The following is a 13,424-nucleotide window of genomic DNA, read 5'->3' as shown; positions in this document are numbered from 1 at the left end:
TGAATTTGAACGTTGTTGTCACTCATTGCAAAACAAAAGAAAAAAGATAAGAAACTTTTATTTTGGGTCTCAAAGGATGTAATGCATCAGAGCTGGTATAGTAAGTTATATGAATCAGTCTTAGATTTAGAAACTTAACACACAGTGTAGTTAATATAGCAAGCTATATGAACCAAAGACACTTGACGTGTGTTAGAGGTTTATCAATCACAATACACTTCCACAATCATTGCTGTTATCGTTGTGTTGCGTTTACTAGATCATGCGCGTGCCTGATATTCATGAGTGCTCTAGAGATCATGACAAGATCTCATGCAAGTGGCCCCACTCGACACTCATATAAGTGATTTCATCAAGTGTATGCTGCAAATCATACACCATCCATAAGGGATATGAAAATCATTAAAAACTTTGTTTAAGCTAAAATTCTTTCACCACGTAGAATTTTAATAACAAAGTTTAGCCTCTCAATAATGCAGTCTCTAGCACTTTCACACACACCATAGAAATGGACATAATTGATTAAAATCAATTTAGTGCTATCAGAACTAACAAGTGACTTGTTTTTACCCATATGAACCTTATTCATGGGATCTCCAATCACAAAGGTTGGGTTACCATCACTTGTTTGTTTGCAAGTGGCTTAAGTCTCATTCTCCTATATGTTTCTAATATTATTTGTCTTCTCAGGGGTTTTTGTCAGAGGATCTGCTAGATTCCATTCACACTTCACATAATCAATGGAAATAGTTTTTAGCTATAGCTATTGCCGATTGGCAATCACAGTGTATTGACACCAATGAGTTGGTTTCATTACTAGTGGAATGTTTGCTAAGAAGTTTTTCAACCACTCAGCCCCACTATCAGCCATCTCAAGAGCGACAAACTCAGATTCCATTGTTGATCTTGCAATAATTGTTTGTCTGGCTGATCTCCATGTAATCGCACCGCCCCCAAGTGTGAATATATAACCACTAATAGATTTTGTCTCATCTGAATCAGAGATCCAGTTAGCATCACTGTACCCTTTTAGTACATCGGGAAATCCACTATATTCAATGGCATAATCCATTGAACCTCTTAAGTATCTCATAAGCCTGGAAAGTGCATCCCAATGTTCTTGATTTGGACATTGAGTGTACCTCCTCAGTCTACCTATTGCATAAGCAATATCAGGTCTAGAAAAACTCATCAAGTGCAGTAAGCTCCCAATTATCTGGGCATACTAAGATTGAGATAATGATTCTGCTCTGTTTGTCATTAATTTAGAATTAGCATCATAAGGGGTACTCACTGGTTTTAGGTCATAAAACCTAAACTTCTTAAGAAGTTTCTCAATATATTGTTCTTGGGAAACAATTTAGTTCTAGCGACAATCTCATTGCGTGTACCAAAATTTAGCATGTCATCCACATACAAACATATAATGTCACAATCACCATTTTCAAATTTAGAATACTATCAATATCATTAAGTGAAAAGCCAAAATTTATTTTTTCGAGTAATTAAGTAAAATTACCTACACCCCCACAATTTTAAAAATATTTTTTAAAATTGGTAAACGAGAAAATACCTGGTTGTGTTTTTCCCTTTTTAGGTAAAGTATACGAAAATTTACTCAAGTACCTCATCTTCTTTGTCCTCATCCGCAGTCCTTACAAATGCGATCAGAAGCCATCGTTTCTACGAGCACCTTGGCAGCCTCCGGAAGTTATGGGTTTCACAAACATTGTCTGAGTTCTGAAAACAAAGTTTTGATCCTCCGAGATTGAGTTGTTGATGTCAACCATAAGTCCTTAAGAGTATAAAATAAATACAGAATAATTTTAGAAGAAGAAAGAAGAAAGGAGAAGGAGAGAAGACTGACTTGGGATGTGTTTTGAAATGGAGAAAGAACTCTCTATTTATAGAGTCAGGAAAAAATAAAAGTAATAAAAGACATTAAATATTTACCATTGAAACATTTAAGAAAATAAATTTGAACATCGTTGGCAATTAAAATTTTAACCGTTGGAATCCAACGTTTTCTTTTACAATAATCTAACAACGTTATTACAACATTTGTTTCATTGATAAATAATTCATATCATAATAGTAAAAGAAGTATGGTACCATTAACTTAAACCACAAGGCCAACGATTTGTAAGCATGAGAAGCCAAACCAGTAGTCGTAATCAGCTTAAAATAACAAACGTCACCGTTGTCTTACATGCACCACACGAATTGCCTTTTTTTAATCTTCGATAAATCATCGCCAAAAAATATTTGTATAATTTATTTAAAACTTTTGGTAACAACTTTTAAGAATGTTTAAAAAGAAATAAAAATAGAAAAAATGATACTTTGACTTATATAAATTTTTTAATTTTTTTCAATTATTTGATACTGTTATTTCTTATTTTTTACTTTTTTTTAAATATAAAAATTATTATTTGCATCACCGTATCATTACTCATACAAATAATATAGATTGAAGAAAAAAGTTTAAAATCCAAGAGTTTATTTACAATTCCCAAAACAATTAAAGTAATGTTGAAACTAGTTGGAAGTTGAAAGACTATTTGAAAACCGAAGAAAGAAACTAGTTTGCAGTTGAAAACTATTTAGAAAAAATAATTTTAAACTTTTGCAATTTTTTGTTTGCAAATAAATCATTTTAATTATACGGTTTTCTTCTAATTATTATATATTTTTGTTATGTATTCAACTACCTTAAGGTCTACTAAAAATACAGTAAAATATCATAACTCAGATTGACGTCATACATTCATATAATATAATGGTTTAAAAAGTATATATAAAAACTATCATCTAACAACATTAATATTTTCAAGTTTAATTCCAAAATGACAAAACAAATACTGTAAATATTAAAATAATAAATGTGATATAGATATCCAAAAATAATTATTATTTATCAATGAAAATAATAAAATAAAATTTTATTTTATAAATGGAAGAAGAGAAACAATATATAAAAACAAAAATTACCTCGTATGGAGAATATTAAAAGATAAATTCTAACAGTATAAAAAATAAATATAAAATGCTAAAAGTTAGAACTACTATATTAAACAATACAAGCCACTGAAAGCAATTATCACTTTAAATATGTTTAATCAATATATTTTGAGACTTCAAAATGATAGTAAAAGGAAAAAAAAAGTCAGATTTTGTTTTACTAATGAAACTTAAAACTTTTTGTAGATATATTTTTAAGTTAAAAATTGTGCTTACTTGAAACTGATTTTTTTTATAGACATTATATATTCTAGTGTTTATAATAAGATATAAATTAATTATTACCTTGATTAATGAGAAAAAAATGATTTTACGATTTTGAAAAGATAATTGTCTCTTGATGATGTCTATTAGCAGCCTCGAGCCAAGAGAGTACGTGAACTTAGATGTTTTGTACTGTCCAAGGCATTCTATATAAAGAAGTAAAGGATGTGAAGTTGTTGCATAACTAAGTTCAATAGAAGAAACAGAAAGAAGAGAAAAGTAGAAAAGAAAATGGTTGCTTTCTCTGACAAGCAAGAGGCTTTGGTGAATGGGGCATGGGAAGCATTCAAGGCAGACATTCCTAAATACAGTGTTGTCTTCTACACCTCGTAAGTATTTTCCTTAAACAAACATATGTACAGTTTTTCATGCATGCATGCATCGTATGTGTGTGTGTTTGGTTTTGACGAAAACAAAATGAACAGAATACTGGAGAAAGCACCAGCAGCAAAGAACTTGTTTTCCTTTCTAGCTAACGGAGTTGATCCCAGTAATCCTAAGCTCACCGGTCATGCTGAAAAGCTTTTTGGATTGGTAACTCTCAGCCAAAATCAAATTCATTTTTTCTTATTTTATAGTTTGATGATATATTTATCATATTTTTTAAATTGTAGGTGCGTGATTCGGCTGCACAACTTAAAGCAAATGGAGCAGTCGTGGCTAATGCTGCACTTGGTGCTGTCCACTCTCAGAAAGCAGTCACCGATGCTCAGTTTCTGGTACCAATATTACTATTGTTTTATGGTCTTATTTAGAATAAATTAATGCATAATTTTCAAGTTTTTTTTATCAGAATAATAATAATAATAATGTGTTAATGAATTGCAGGTGGTAAAAGAAGCTTTCGTGAAAACATTGAAGGAAGCTGTTGGAGCCAAATGGAGCGATGAGCTCAGCGGTGCTGTGGAAGTAGCCTACGATGAATTGGCAGCGGCTATCAAAAAGGCATATTAGCTTCTATTGCCTTAAATTAAACTGTAATAAATAAATTATGTTTCATAAACAAGTTACCCATATAAATGTTGGTTAAAATAAGTAAATTATATTGTACTGTTTGATAAACAATCTTATAAGTTATATATTTCCATATATTTATGTTTGCGAATCGTAATGGATAATAATTTACACAAATAAATTCGAAATAGTTTATCTGTTTTAAAATTGTTTCATTAAACTTAATTAAATGGGATTGGGAACGAGAGAACATAAGACTGAATTAGTGATCAACTTTTAACAACCATATTTGTTTGAGATAAAAAAAAATAATTCATAATAGGTTTTTGACCGATTCTTACCTATTTATCTATGACCTTTATATAAATTTTAGTGTGACTTTTAAAAATTTGACAATTGTTAAAAGTTTAAGTCATCTGTCAAATGAAAAGAACAATATGCAAATTAACAAGTTTAATTACACCAACAAATTTAAATTTTTTAATGAATATTGTTTATTATGCAATCTTTATTCTAAAAAAGATTAATATTAAATAAATAAGAAAATTTAACTTATTGTATAAAAAATAGAGATACACAGAATTTATCTTACCACATGATCAAAAACTGAGAAAACAATTATAAGAAAAAATAATACTTAAAAAAAACCTGAAACTATTATCAAAGTATTCGTCTAATGAGCAATGGAATATGATCACTAAGTTTACCAAAATATTTAAAAAATAGTTTAAACAGAAAGATCTTGTTGAAGGGATATTTTCTTATCCGAAAATAAATGGTTAATCCTTATACGATTCAAATAAACTGCACAATCCTATGAAAACAAGATTAATATATGAATCCTTTCAAAATGTACAATTTAAGCACGGTGAAACTATACGCCTGTTTAAAACTATATTCTAAAGGACTTATTATTTATTAATTATTTCCTATATTATGGTTTATTAACCATAATTTAACATCGAAAATAATTGTGGCATATACCCTATTAGTAGTGGTTGTGTAATAAAAGTGATAAAATTTCTTAGATTTAATTAGACCGCTCAGTAGACTTACATGCTTATTCCCGCTTAACTTTTTTTTTTAAAAAAAAAGTTACGTATCTTGTTTAGTATATTTAGGTTATTTTTATGTAATTTTTTATTATTAATTTATTTTATGAACTCAATTGATGTAATTGCAACACTGTATTTAAAGTTATTAAAAAGTAATCTAAATTATTAATTATTTATTTAATAAATTTATCAGTTTAAATAAATTTTATCAAATTAAAAATTAATAATTTCTTATAGACTAGTGGCAGGTGTCTTGGTACAAATACTTCCGTTTTCCCATTCATATGCGGGGGCTTCTTCTTTCACCCCATGCTTTTCTTCTTGCACCCCACATGTGAAGGAGGTGCAGCTACGCAAAGCCAAATATGTATGATATAGGGTTTTTAACTTAATCAAAATCCAAACAATATGGGTGTTGCTCCCTCCACCACCATCCCTTGCTCCCTCCACTACCTCATTTTTGTTTTACTCCTCTTTTTATTTTTTCATTCCTATTTTGCTCTTAGTAAAATTTTATGGTTAATAATTTTTAACCTCTACCCACTTCAATCATCTACATGTATGTAGCGACAACTCTTATTCCTCTTTATTGTTCGTTCCCTCATTGTTTCATTGTGTTCTTCTTCCTCTTTTTCACGTTCCACTTCTTTCTCTCATTCTTTAATTGTGATAGAATTGTGGTCTTAGAACGTGGTGGACTTTCATTAGCTGGTGTGCTTAGTGAGAGATTGCAAGTGGTGGTGGAAGTCATTGATCAACCGTGCCAAGATCGATGTGTGGTGGTGCTTGAAGGATTCATTGTGAAGGTGCGTAATAAACCCTAAAAAAATAAACGTATAATCTTTAAACGGATGTGAGCATCCCTCAACGGATGTTAACATCCGTTTATGGGAAAACAGATGTCGATATCCGTTTTGTCTTAAACGGATATTGACATCTGTTTTGTCTTAAACGGATATTGACATCTGTTTTGCCTTAAACGAATGATGACATCCATTGACGGATGCTCACATCCGTTTATAGTTACATGTTTATTTTTCAGTTTATTTTTATTAGTTTTTTTTTTATATTAATTTTGGAGATATTTTAATAATGTAATTTATATGTTTTGATGTATTATTTTTGAATATATTTTTGATGTATTTTAATAATGTGTTTTTGAATATCTTTATTGTTATTAGTTTATATTTATATTTTTTTGTATTTTGTAGTTATATATAATTTGTTTTTTGTTTTAATGTTTTTGTATAATATATATTTTTTATATATGGTTTTTGTATTCTTTAACAATTTTATAATTATATAAAAAATTATTTATTAGTTTAATTATATGAAATATATAATTTTATTATATTAATATTTTGTAATTAAAACAAACGAATGTGGTGGAGTTTGGGGGTGAGAATCTGAAAAAAGAGAGAAGGAGAGTTGGAAGGTGGGACTGAGTGAAAAGTAAAAATGGATAAAAAGATATAAGGTTTGAGTTTAAAGTAAATAAATAGGGTTAATAGTATAAAAAGTTATTTTTATAATTAAATTTTTTTTGCGGAAGGTTGGGAAGGTGGAGGAAGAAATAGTGGTGGTGGAGCTAGCAACACCCAAACAATATTTTAGCCATTTAAAAAAAAAATTGGAGTTGCAAGAAGAAAACACTTGCATGCAGAAGCCCCTTCATATTTTCATCCACCTTACGTATTACTTCAAAATTGTCCAATTAGAAAGAGTTTTCACCTATTGAGATTAATCACTTCAAATTTAGAGTCTTATGAGTGAGTATTTAGGAATGATAACGAGTAAAATTTCCTTTTTCCTTTATGTTGTTAAAATAAAAATTCATTTTCATTCTTATTCTCGTATTTAATAGGTATAATCTAGTCTTCAATCTCATAGAAATAAGAAATATACTAATAGATGTTTTTGTACTTTTTATTATTATTTTAACATCAATTAATTAATTTTAAAAAATAAAATTACAGTTAAAAAATATAATATTATCAAATATTTAATATTAAAAGAATATATTTTTATTTTTTCAATATTAAATATTTTTAAAAAGATTTAATTATATGAAATTTTAAATTAAAGTATCATATATTAAATAAAAATGAAAAAATTATATATATATATATATATATATATATATATATATATATATATATATATATATATATATATAAATTAGTGTTGGATATTAATAATATTAAAAGAAAAAGATGGGTGAATTCTTCCGCTTGACCCATTCTGAACCAGTTAATTGACAAGCACGATCATAAGGTGGTTTGTTGGGTTAAAACCTTAACTAATGTTATCTTAAATGTTAAAAATAATACAAATATAAAAAAAAATCAAATATATAATATCTGAAAAGCAGCTAAGGGATATTTTTATATTCATTCGCTATTCTTGAATTTGTGCTGATTAACTTAATAAATATGGGAATGGGTGGTAATGATTTTTTTTTTATTAATGACTTTAATTGCCAAAATGAGTTATTATAATTGTTTTAAAATGAGACCTAATTTCTTTGCATGGTTGTTTAAAGTAATCCAAATCACAGTTATTAGCATTGGAAGCATGAGGAGCCAACCAAATATCAAATTGCACCCAACAACTTTTATTATCTCCCAAGAGATTTTGTTTACTATATAGTCTTCCAAATCCCAGTTATCAGAAATTTGGAATTGGAAGCACCAAGAGCCAACACCATTTTAAAATGGTTACACATTCAAAATCACACTTTGAGTACTTTTTTATATTTTTTATATTAATTGTTAATTAAAATTCACTTAAAGACTAACTTTTAAACTAATATAAAATATCTTATTATGATTCCTGCTAGTTCTTTTCTTCATTAGTAAGAAGACACAAAAATATCTTATTAACTTATATTATTTAGACATAATTCTTAAACCCTAAACTTATATCAGTATAATAATTGTAACCTTGTCATAATACTATCTTAAATACATATTTACACTAATTAAAATTCATTTATTGTTAGCCACAAATAGCATATAGGGTAAGTATGCCTGTAGAAAGATGTAACTTGTTTAAATGAAAAATTATGAAGAAAAATGAAATAGAGAACAATGTAAATACATTTTAATAAAAAAATTATTATTATTTCCTTAGAAAATGTGAAAGAAAATATAAAAGATATCAAATAATACACACTCAAATAATTATATCATGAGAACAAAATATTATACATATATCACATATAATATACATCACAATATTATATATATATATATATATATATATATATATATATATATATTATAAATACGTGTAATTTATCATCATCACTATCAAACATATACTCGTCACATAAATCATAGGTATAAATATATAAAATTGCACGTTCATTAGTAAGTTAATTTTGCTTAAAAATTTATTATTATCTTTTTAGATTTGTATTATATCAACTCAACAATATCTTAATGATATATTATATTTTAAAAAAATTCAAATAAAAAATTAAAAAAAAATTATGATGAAACAATGAATGAAATGCCCATACCTTATTTCTAAACTTTGTATTATTTATCTATCTAAAATCTTATCTATAATAAAATCTCATTTCTTACGTATAATTAAGTTGAAAAAAAAATAAAAGTATCTAATTTTTTTAAGATTAAATTTACTTATACCAAAACTTCCTCACATATACTTTAAATGATGGTTGTATTCATAATTTGTGAGGTGCCTTTCCATGCTTAATCCCTTCAAATGTGTATACAAAAACAAAATAGACGAATGTCATCCAATAATCCATTTTAGCAATTTCGCCAATTACATGAACAACTGAAAAGGGATTATAATATAGTCAGTTTTACAACATTTTTAAATTATTGATGCATTTTTAGGTTATAATAAGAACTGTTTGATTAAATTCTTAGAAAAACTTAGTATATAATACCTTATGCCAATTCCCACCCACCACAAGCCAAGGACAAACAATCACGAAATTTACCTAAGGTTTTGTTACCCTCCAAGATTCCTCTATATATATAAAAAGAAGCCTTGGACTCAACATTCTTGGATTAAAAAAAAATACAAATAATAGAAAGGAAAAAAAAATGGGAGCATTAACCCAAAGACAAGAGGCAGTGACCAGTTCAAACGACGAAGTCAACAAACGTATTCTTCATAATAATAGCCTTTGTTTTATTGCCTAGTGAGTGTCTTCTCCACTATATTACTACAAGAGTCATTCTCCCTGCACCTCACCACCCTCGTCCTGCACCTCCAAAAAAAAATTAAATTTTAACTCCCCTTCTTCCTGCCGCATCTCACACAATGAAACCCTAACCTACACCCCCTCCTTCCTCCCTCTTTTTCTCTCTGTGTTGTCTCTGCCATCCCAAACTGCTTGCGTTCCTCCGTTTTCCTCACAGATCTGAGCTGGCGTCCAGGTTAGTAGCTTGCATCTACTATATTTGTTTGTTGTAATATGTGGTTGGTTCGGTTGCTGGGTCGTGTTCGGAGCTCGTTGGAGGTGCACGGATCAGAACCGCATTTCGATATGCGGCAAGGATAAACGCATTTCGAACTGCGGCAAGCACGAACCGCAGTTCGATCTGCGGCACACATACACAGCGTCGCGTTTCGATGTGCGGCAAAGAAGAACTGCGTTTTGCGTTTTTTAAATGTCGTTTTGAACCTTCGTTTTGAAACTTAGTTTTTTTAATTAAATATCTCTATATGTATGTGATCTGATATGTATGTGATCTAATATCCAGTTTAGAGAATAATAGGCTTTTGACACTAGTTTGTTTATTTGAATTGAATGTGTGGTTGAAATCTTTTGATGTTATGATTTTTTTTTCAATTTTTATTGACACTATATCTACTGTAAAATGGTTTTTTTATATGAGTAGATACTAATGTAAAATTGTTTTTTTATACTAGTAGATACTAATGTAAAATGGTTTATTGACACTATATAGCCACTAGATACTAATGTGAACCAGTAGATACTAATAATAATAATGTATTTAATTTTATTTAACTTTTTTAATTTTTTAAATTGAAATAATAATTAAATTTTTTATTGAAATAAATAATAATTATTATTTTGAATTTATTTGTAATAATTTAATTATTATATATGTAATTTTTTTTAATTTTTATATTATTTTTTATTTGTTTGAATATTTTTTATTACATTATTAATTATTTTTTTGTATATAATATGTTAATAATACAATTGTAGTAATATAACTATAAATATAACTATAACTATAAATAATTAATAATGTAGTAATATAACTATAAATAAAAAAAATGCATCAAATAAAAAAAAAAGATTAAACAAAATAAAATAAGCATGCAAATAAAAAAAAACACATAACCGCACTTCAAAGTGCGGCCCTCAAAATAGAAAACGCACTTCAAAGTGCGGCTGGGTCTTTCCGCACCTCGAAGTGCGGTTGCGTACCTGTGTTCTTCGCCGGATCTCACAGTGTCTTCTTCCTCTTCCTCCTGCAGTCACAGTATATCTCCAAATCTTCCAACAGCACTATTACCACCCCGACCGAGAATTTTAACCATAACTCAATCCAATTCAATACACAATACAGTAAACCAGTGAAGTGCTACAGTGCAAAACGAAGAACAGGGCACCTCAGGGTTTATAACCAACAAATATTTTTGTGGTTGGGAGTTAGGAAAATAATTGGGGTTAAAAAAATTAAATTCATTAATTACCGTTTTGACTTTTTATTAAATGGAGGACAAACAGGTAAATTTAGGGGTGCAGGATGAACTGAGTGAGGTGCAGGAAGAATCACTCTTACTACAAATGCATGCATCATCTTTTTCTCATTAGCATTTTTTAGCAGATTTTAATCTGCATAAAAAATTGAATACTTCTTTTTAAATCCTGTAATTAAGCCCTAATTTGGTACATGCTTATCAATTCCATTTCCAATCATCATTACTGTCCATTGCCCTAAAAATGTAGATGATTGGACAACACGTACGTGTGTGTGAAATTATATATTTGTTTTTTGTGTGTGTCGGAGCAATGAAGTTAAAATTAGAGAGTTTCTAGATTGTTATTGTTTACGGGAGTGTTCAAAATTGATGGTGGATATGTTTTTGTTGGTTTCAATATTTCGTGAGCAAATAAAGCTTTCAGAGGAAGAAGGAGCAGTTAAAACTTTCAAGCCATAGCAGCAAACCCAAGTCAAGACTACGAAAAGGTGAACAAATGTTTTGTTTCATTGTGCTACATCTTGTTGTCTATTTAGGATTTCTCAAACTGACATGCTGCTTTTTTTTTAAGGAGTTTTAAAGTATCTTGTTCGAAAGTCCACTGAAGAAATTAAGGTAATTAAGAAATGTTTTTAAGTTTAATTACATAGTAATTCAATCAAACAAGTCATAATTACTGGTTTTTGCTTTAGCTCTGTGAACTTTTCTTGGTGCTTCTGGATATATACATTTTCATCTTGTTGTATTGCATGTAAACCTTTTATTCCAAATTTGACTATTCTCCACTATTTCTGATACCAGTCCATATCAGAAGAGAACGAAGTTGATAATCAATTGTCTGGAAATGATGTTCCATCTGATTTAAGTACAAGGGTAGATTCAACCATAAATGTGAACAAAAGAAGGAGTTTTGGTCTTGGTGTTCTATATTTGTTTCCACTGGCAAAGATTTTTGGAAGGTCAAAGGATGTGGATGCTTTAAGAAGTCAAATTGAAGCATTAAACAAATCACTCCAAGAACAGAAAATGATAATGAGAAATGAGTTAGATGAGATTAAAGAACAAATACAGACTTTAAAGATCAGTGGTTCTTCTTCTGCTGCATCTTAAGATTTATTCTTCTTCATCTTCGTCACTTCATTTCAACAATAAAAAAGACTCTCCTGCTTCTCATATATAAAATAGGATTGCATTTGCTATATCTGATATACCAGATGTCTAATAGAAATAATATGTTGCAATAAATGTTTAGCTTTTGTTGTGAAAAATCAGTTAACTTACCCAATTTAAATTTAATATATTATTTTTCTTTTATATACAAAAGTCATTAACTTAAATAATTTTTTAATATTGTGTAAACTAAATGTTATTATAATAAAACAATAATAATTAAATTTAAAACTATAGAGTCATGTGTTATTTACAAAATAAGAAAAGTATTTGATTTTTACATTTTTCTGCTTCAAAAATTATTTGTGAAATTTTCGGGCACATTCACCAATATTTTCCGTAAAAATTACTTGCTCATTTACCTGTGGCCTTACTTGTAAAACCTTTGCTACGGATGTTGTATATCAGCAGAATTATTATGGATTTTATTTTTTCTAGGAAAGCTATTCTCCTTATAACTATCTACAAAATTATTTATATGTTACGTGAATACATATTCGATTATTTTTTAAATAATTTATAAAACAAAAATAAAACAATATTTTTTTAATGTGTGTTTCAATAATATATACAAGCATGGAATTTTATACTAATTATAATTTATTAAATAATATATTTTCACTACTTAGTGATTTATAAGAAAAATTAAATATAATAATATCATATAAAAACAATAAATTTATTTATATTTTTATATATATTATATGATTATTTGCGTTCAAGAATGTTTTACTTTGTTTAATTTGATTACTTTCAATTATCTTTCAGGACAATTAAAATTAGAATAATATTTTTAAAAATAAATTTAATCTAAAAAAAAATTATAATGGATTATTTAAATCAATAACCTAGACTTTCAAATAGAATATACTATATTCTCTAAATTAAAACATTCACAATCTCATATTCCTATTATTAACAAGAAGGTTGTGATGAAAAACTTATTTTGGCTTATCCTTGTTAATATCTCTTCAATGGTACGAAAGATACAACATTGATCTCCAGTAATCTTCTTATCTACCAATTTATATTCAAAATTATGGATATAATGTGTTATAGGTGCGATTTTTTATATTGATGACTAATTTTTGTGGGAAAACTCAACTCGTTAATTTTAGCTCAATTTCCTTTGTGAATCACGTTTGTCATCGATCAACTATTTCAATACAATTCAATGCTTCATTTTTCAACACCCATAATTTAAAAGATAAAATAAAATAAATTCACGTCGTTTTGTGT

General features: G+C 28.0%; 1 protein-coding gene and 1 long non-coding RNA gene across 2 annotated transcripts; both read left to right on the top strand.

The window, feature by feature from the left end:
* Positions 1 to 3,459: 3,459 nt before the first annotated feature.
* On the top strand, positions 3,460 to 4,374 carry LOC128195900 (leghemoglobin-1-like). Its single transcript, XM_052874706.1, has 4 exons — positions 3,460 to 3,614; positions 3,711 to 3,819; positions 3,900 to 4,004; positions 4,114 to 4,374. Exons 1-4 carry the CDS (start codon positions 3,517 to 3,519, stop codon positions 4,237 to 4,239), a joined length of 438 nt encoding a protein of 145 aa, XP_052730666.1. The 5' UTR covers positions 3,460 to 3,516; the 3' UTR covers positions 4,240 to 4,374.
* A 4,941-nt stretch (positions 4,375 to 9,315) lies between these two features.
* On the top strand, positions 9,316 to 12,329 carry LOC128195952 (uncharacterized). Its single transcript, XR_008247907.1, has 4 exons — positions 9,316 to 9,712; positions 11,433 to 11,503; positions 11,587 to 11,630; positions 11,817 to 12,329. It is a non-coding gene; the product is annotated as an uncharacterized LOC128195952 (long non-coding RNA).
* Positions 12,330 to 13,424: the final 1,095 nt, after the last annotated feature.

The sequence above is a fragment of the Vigna angularis genome, chromosome 3 (assembly GCF_016808095.1).
Source record: "Vigna angularis cultivar LongXiaoDou No.4 chromosome 3, ASM1680809v1, whole genome shotgun sequence".
Taxonomy (NCBI): Eukaryota; Viridiplantae; Streptophyta; class Magnoliopsida; order Fabales; family Fabaceae; genus Vigna; species Vigna angularis.
This window is presented reverse-complemented; position numbering and strand designations above follow the sequence as displayed.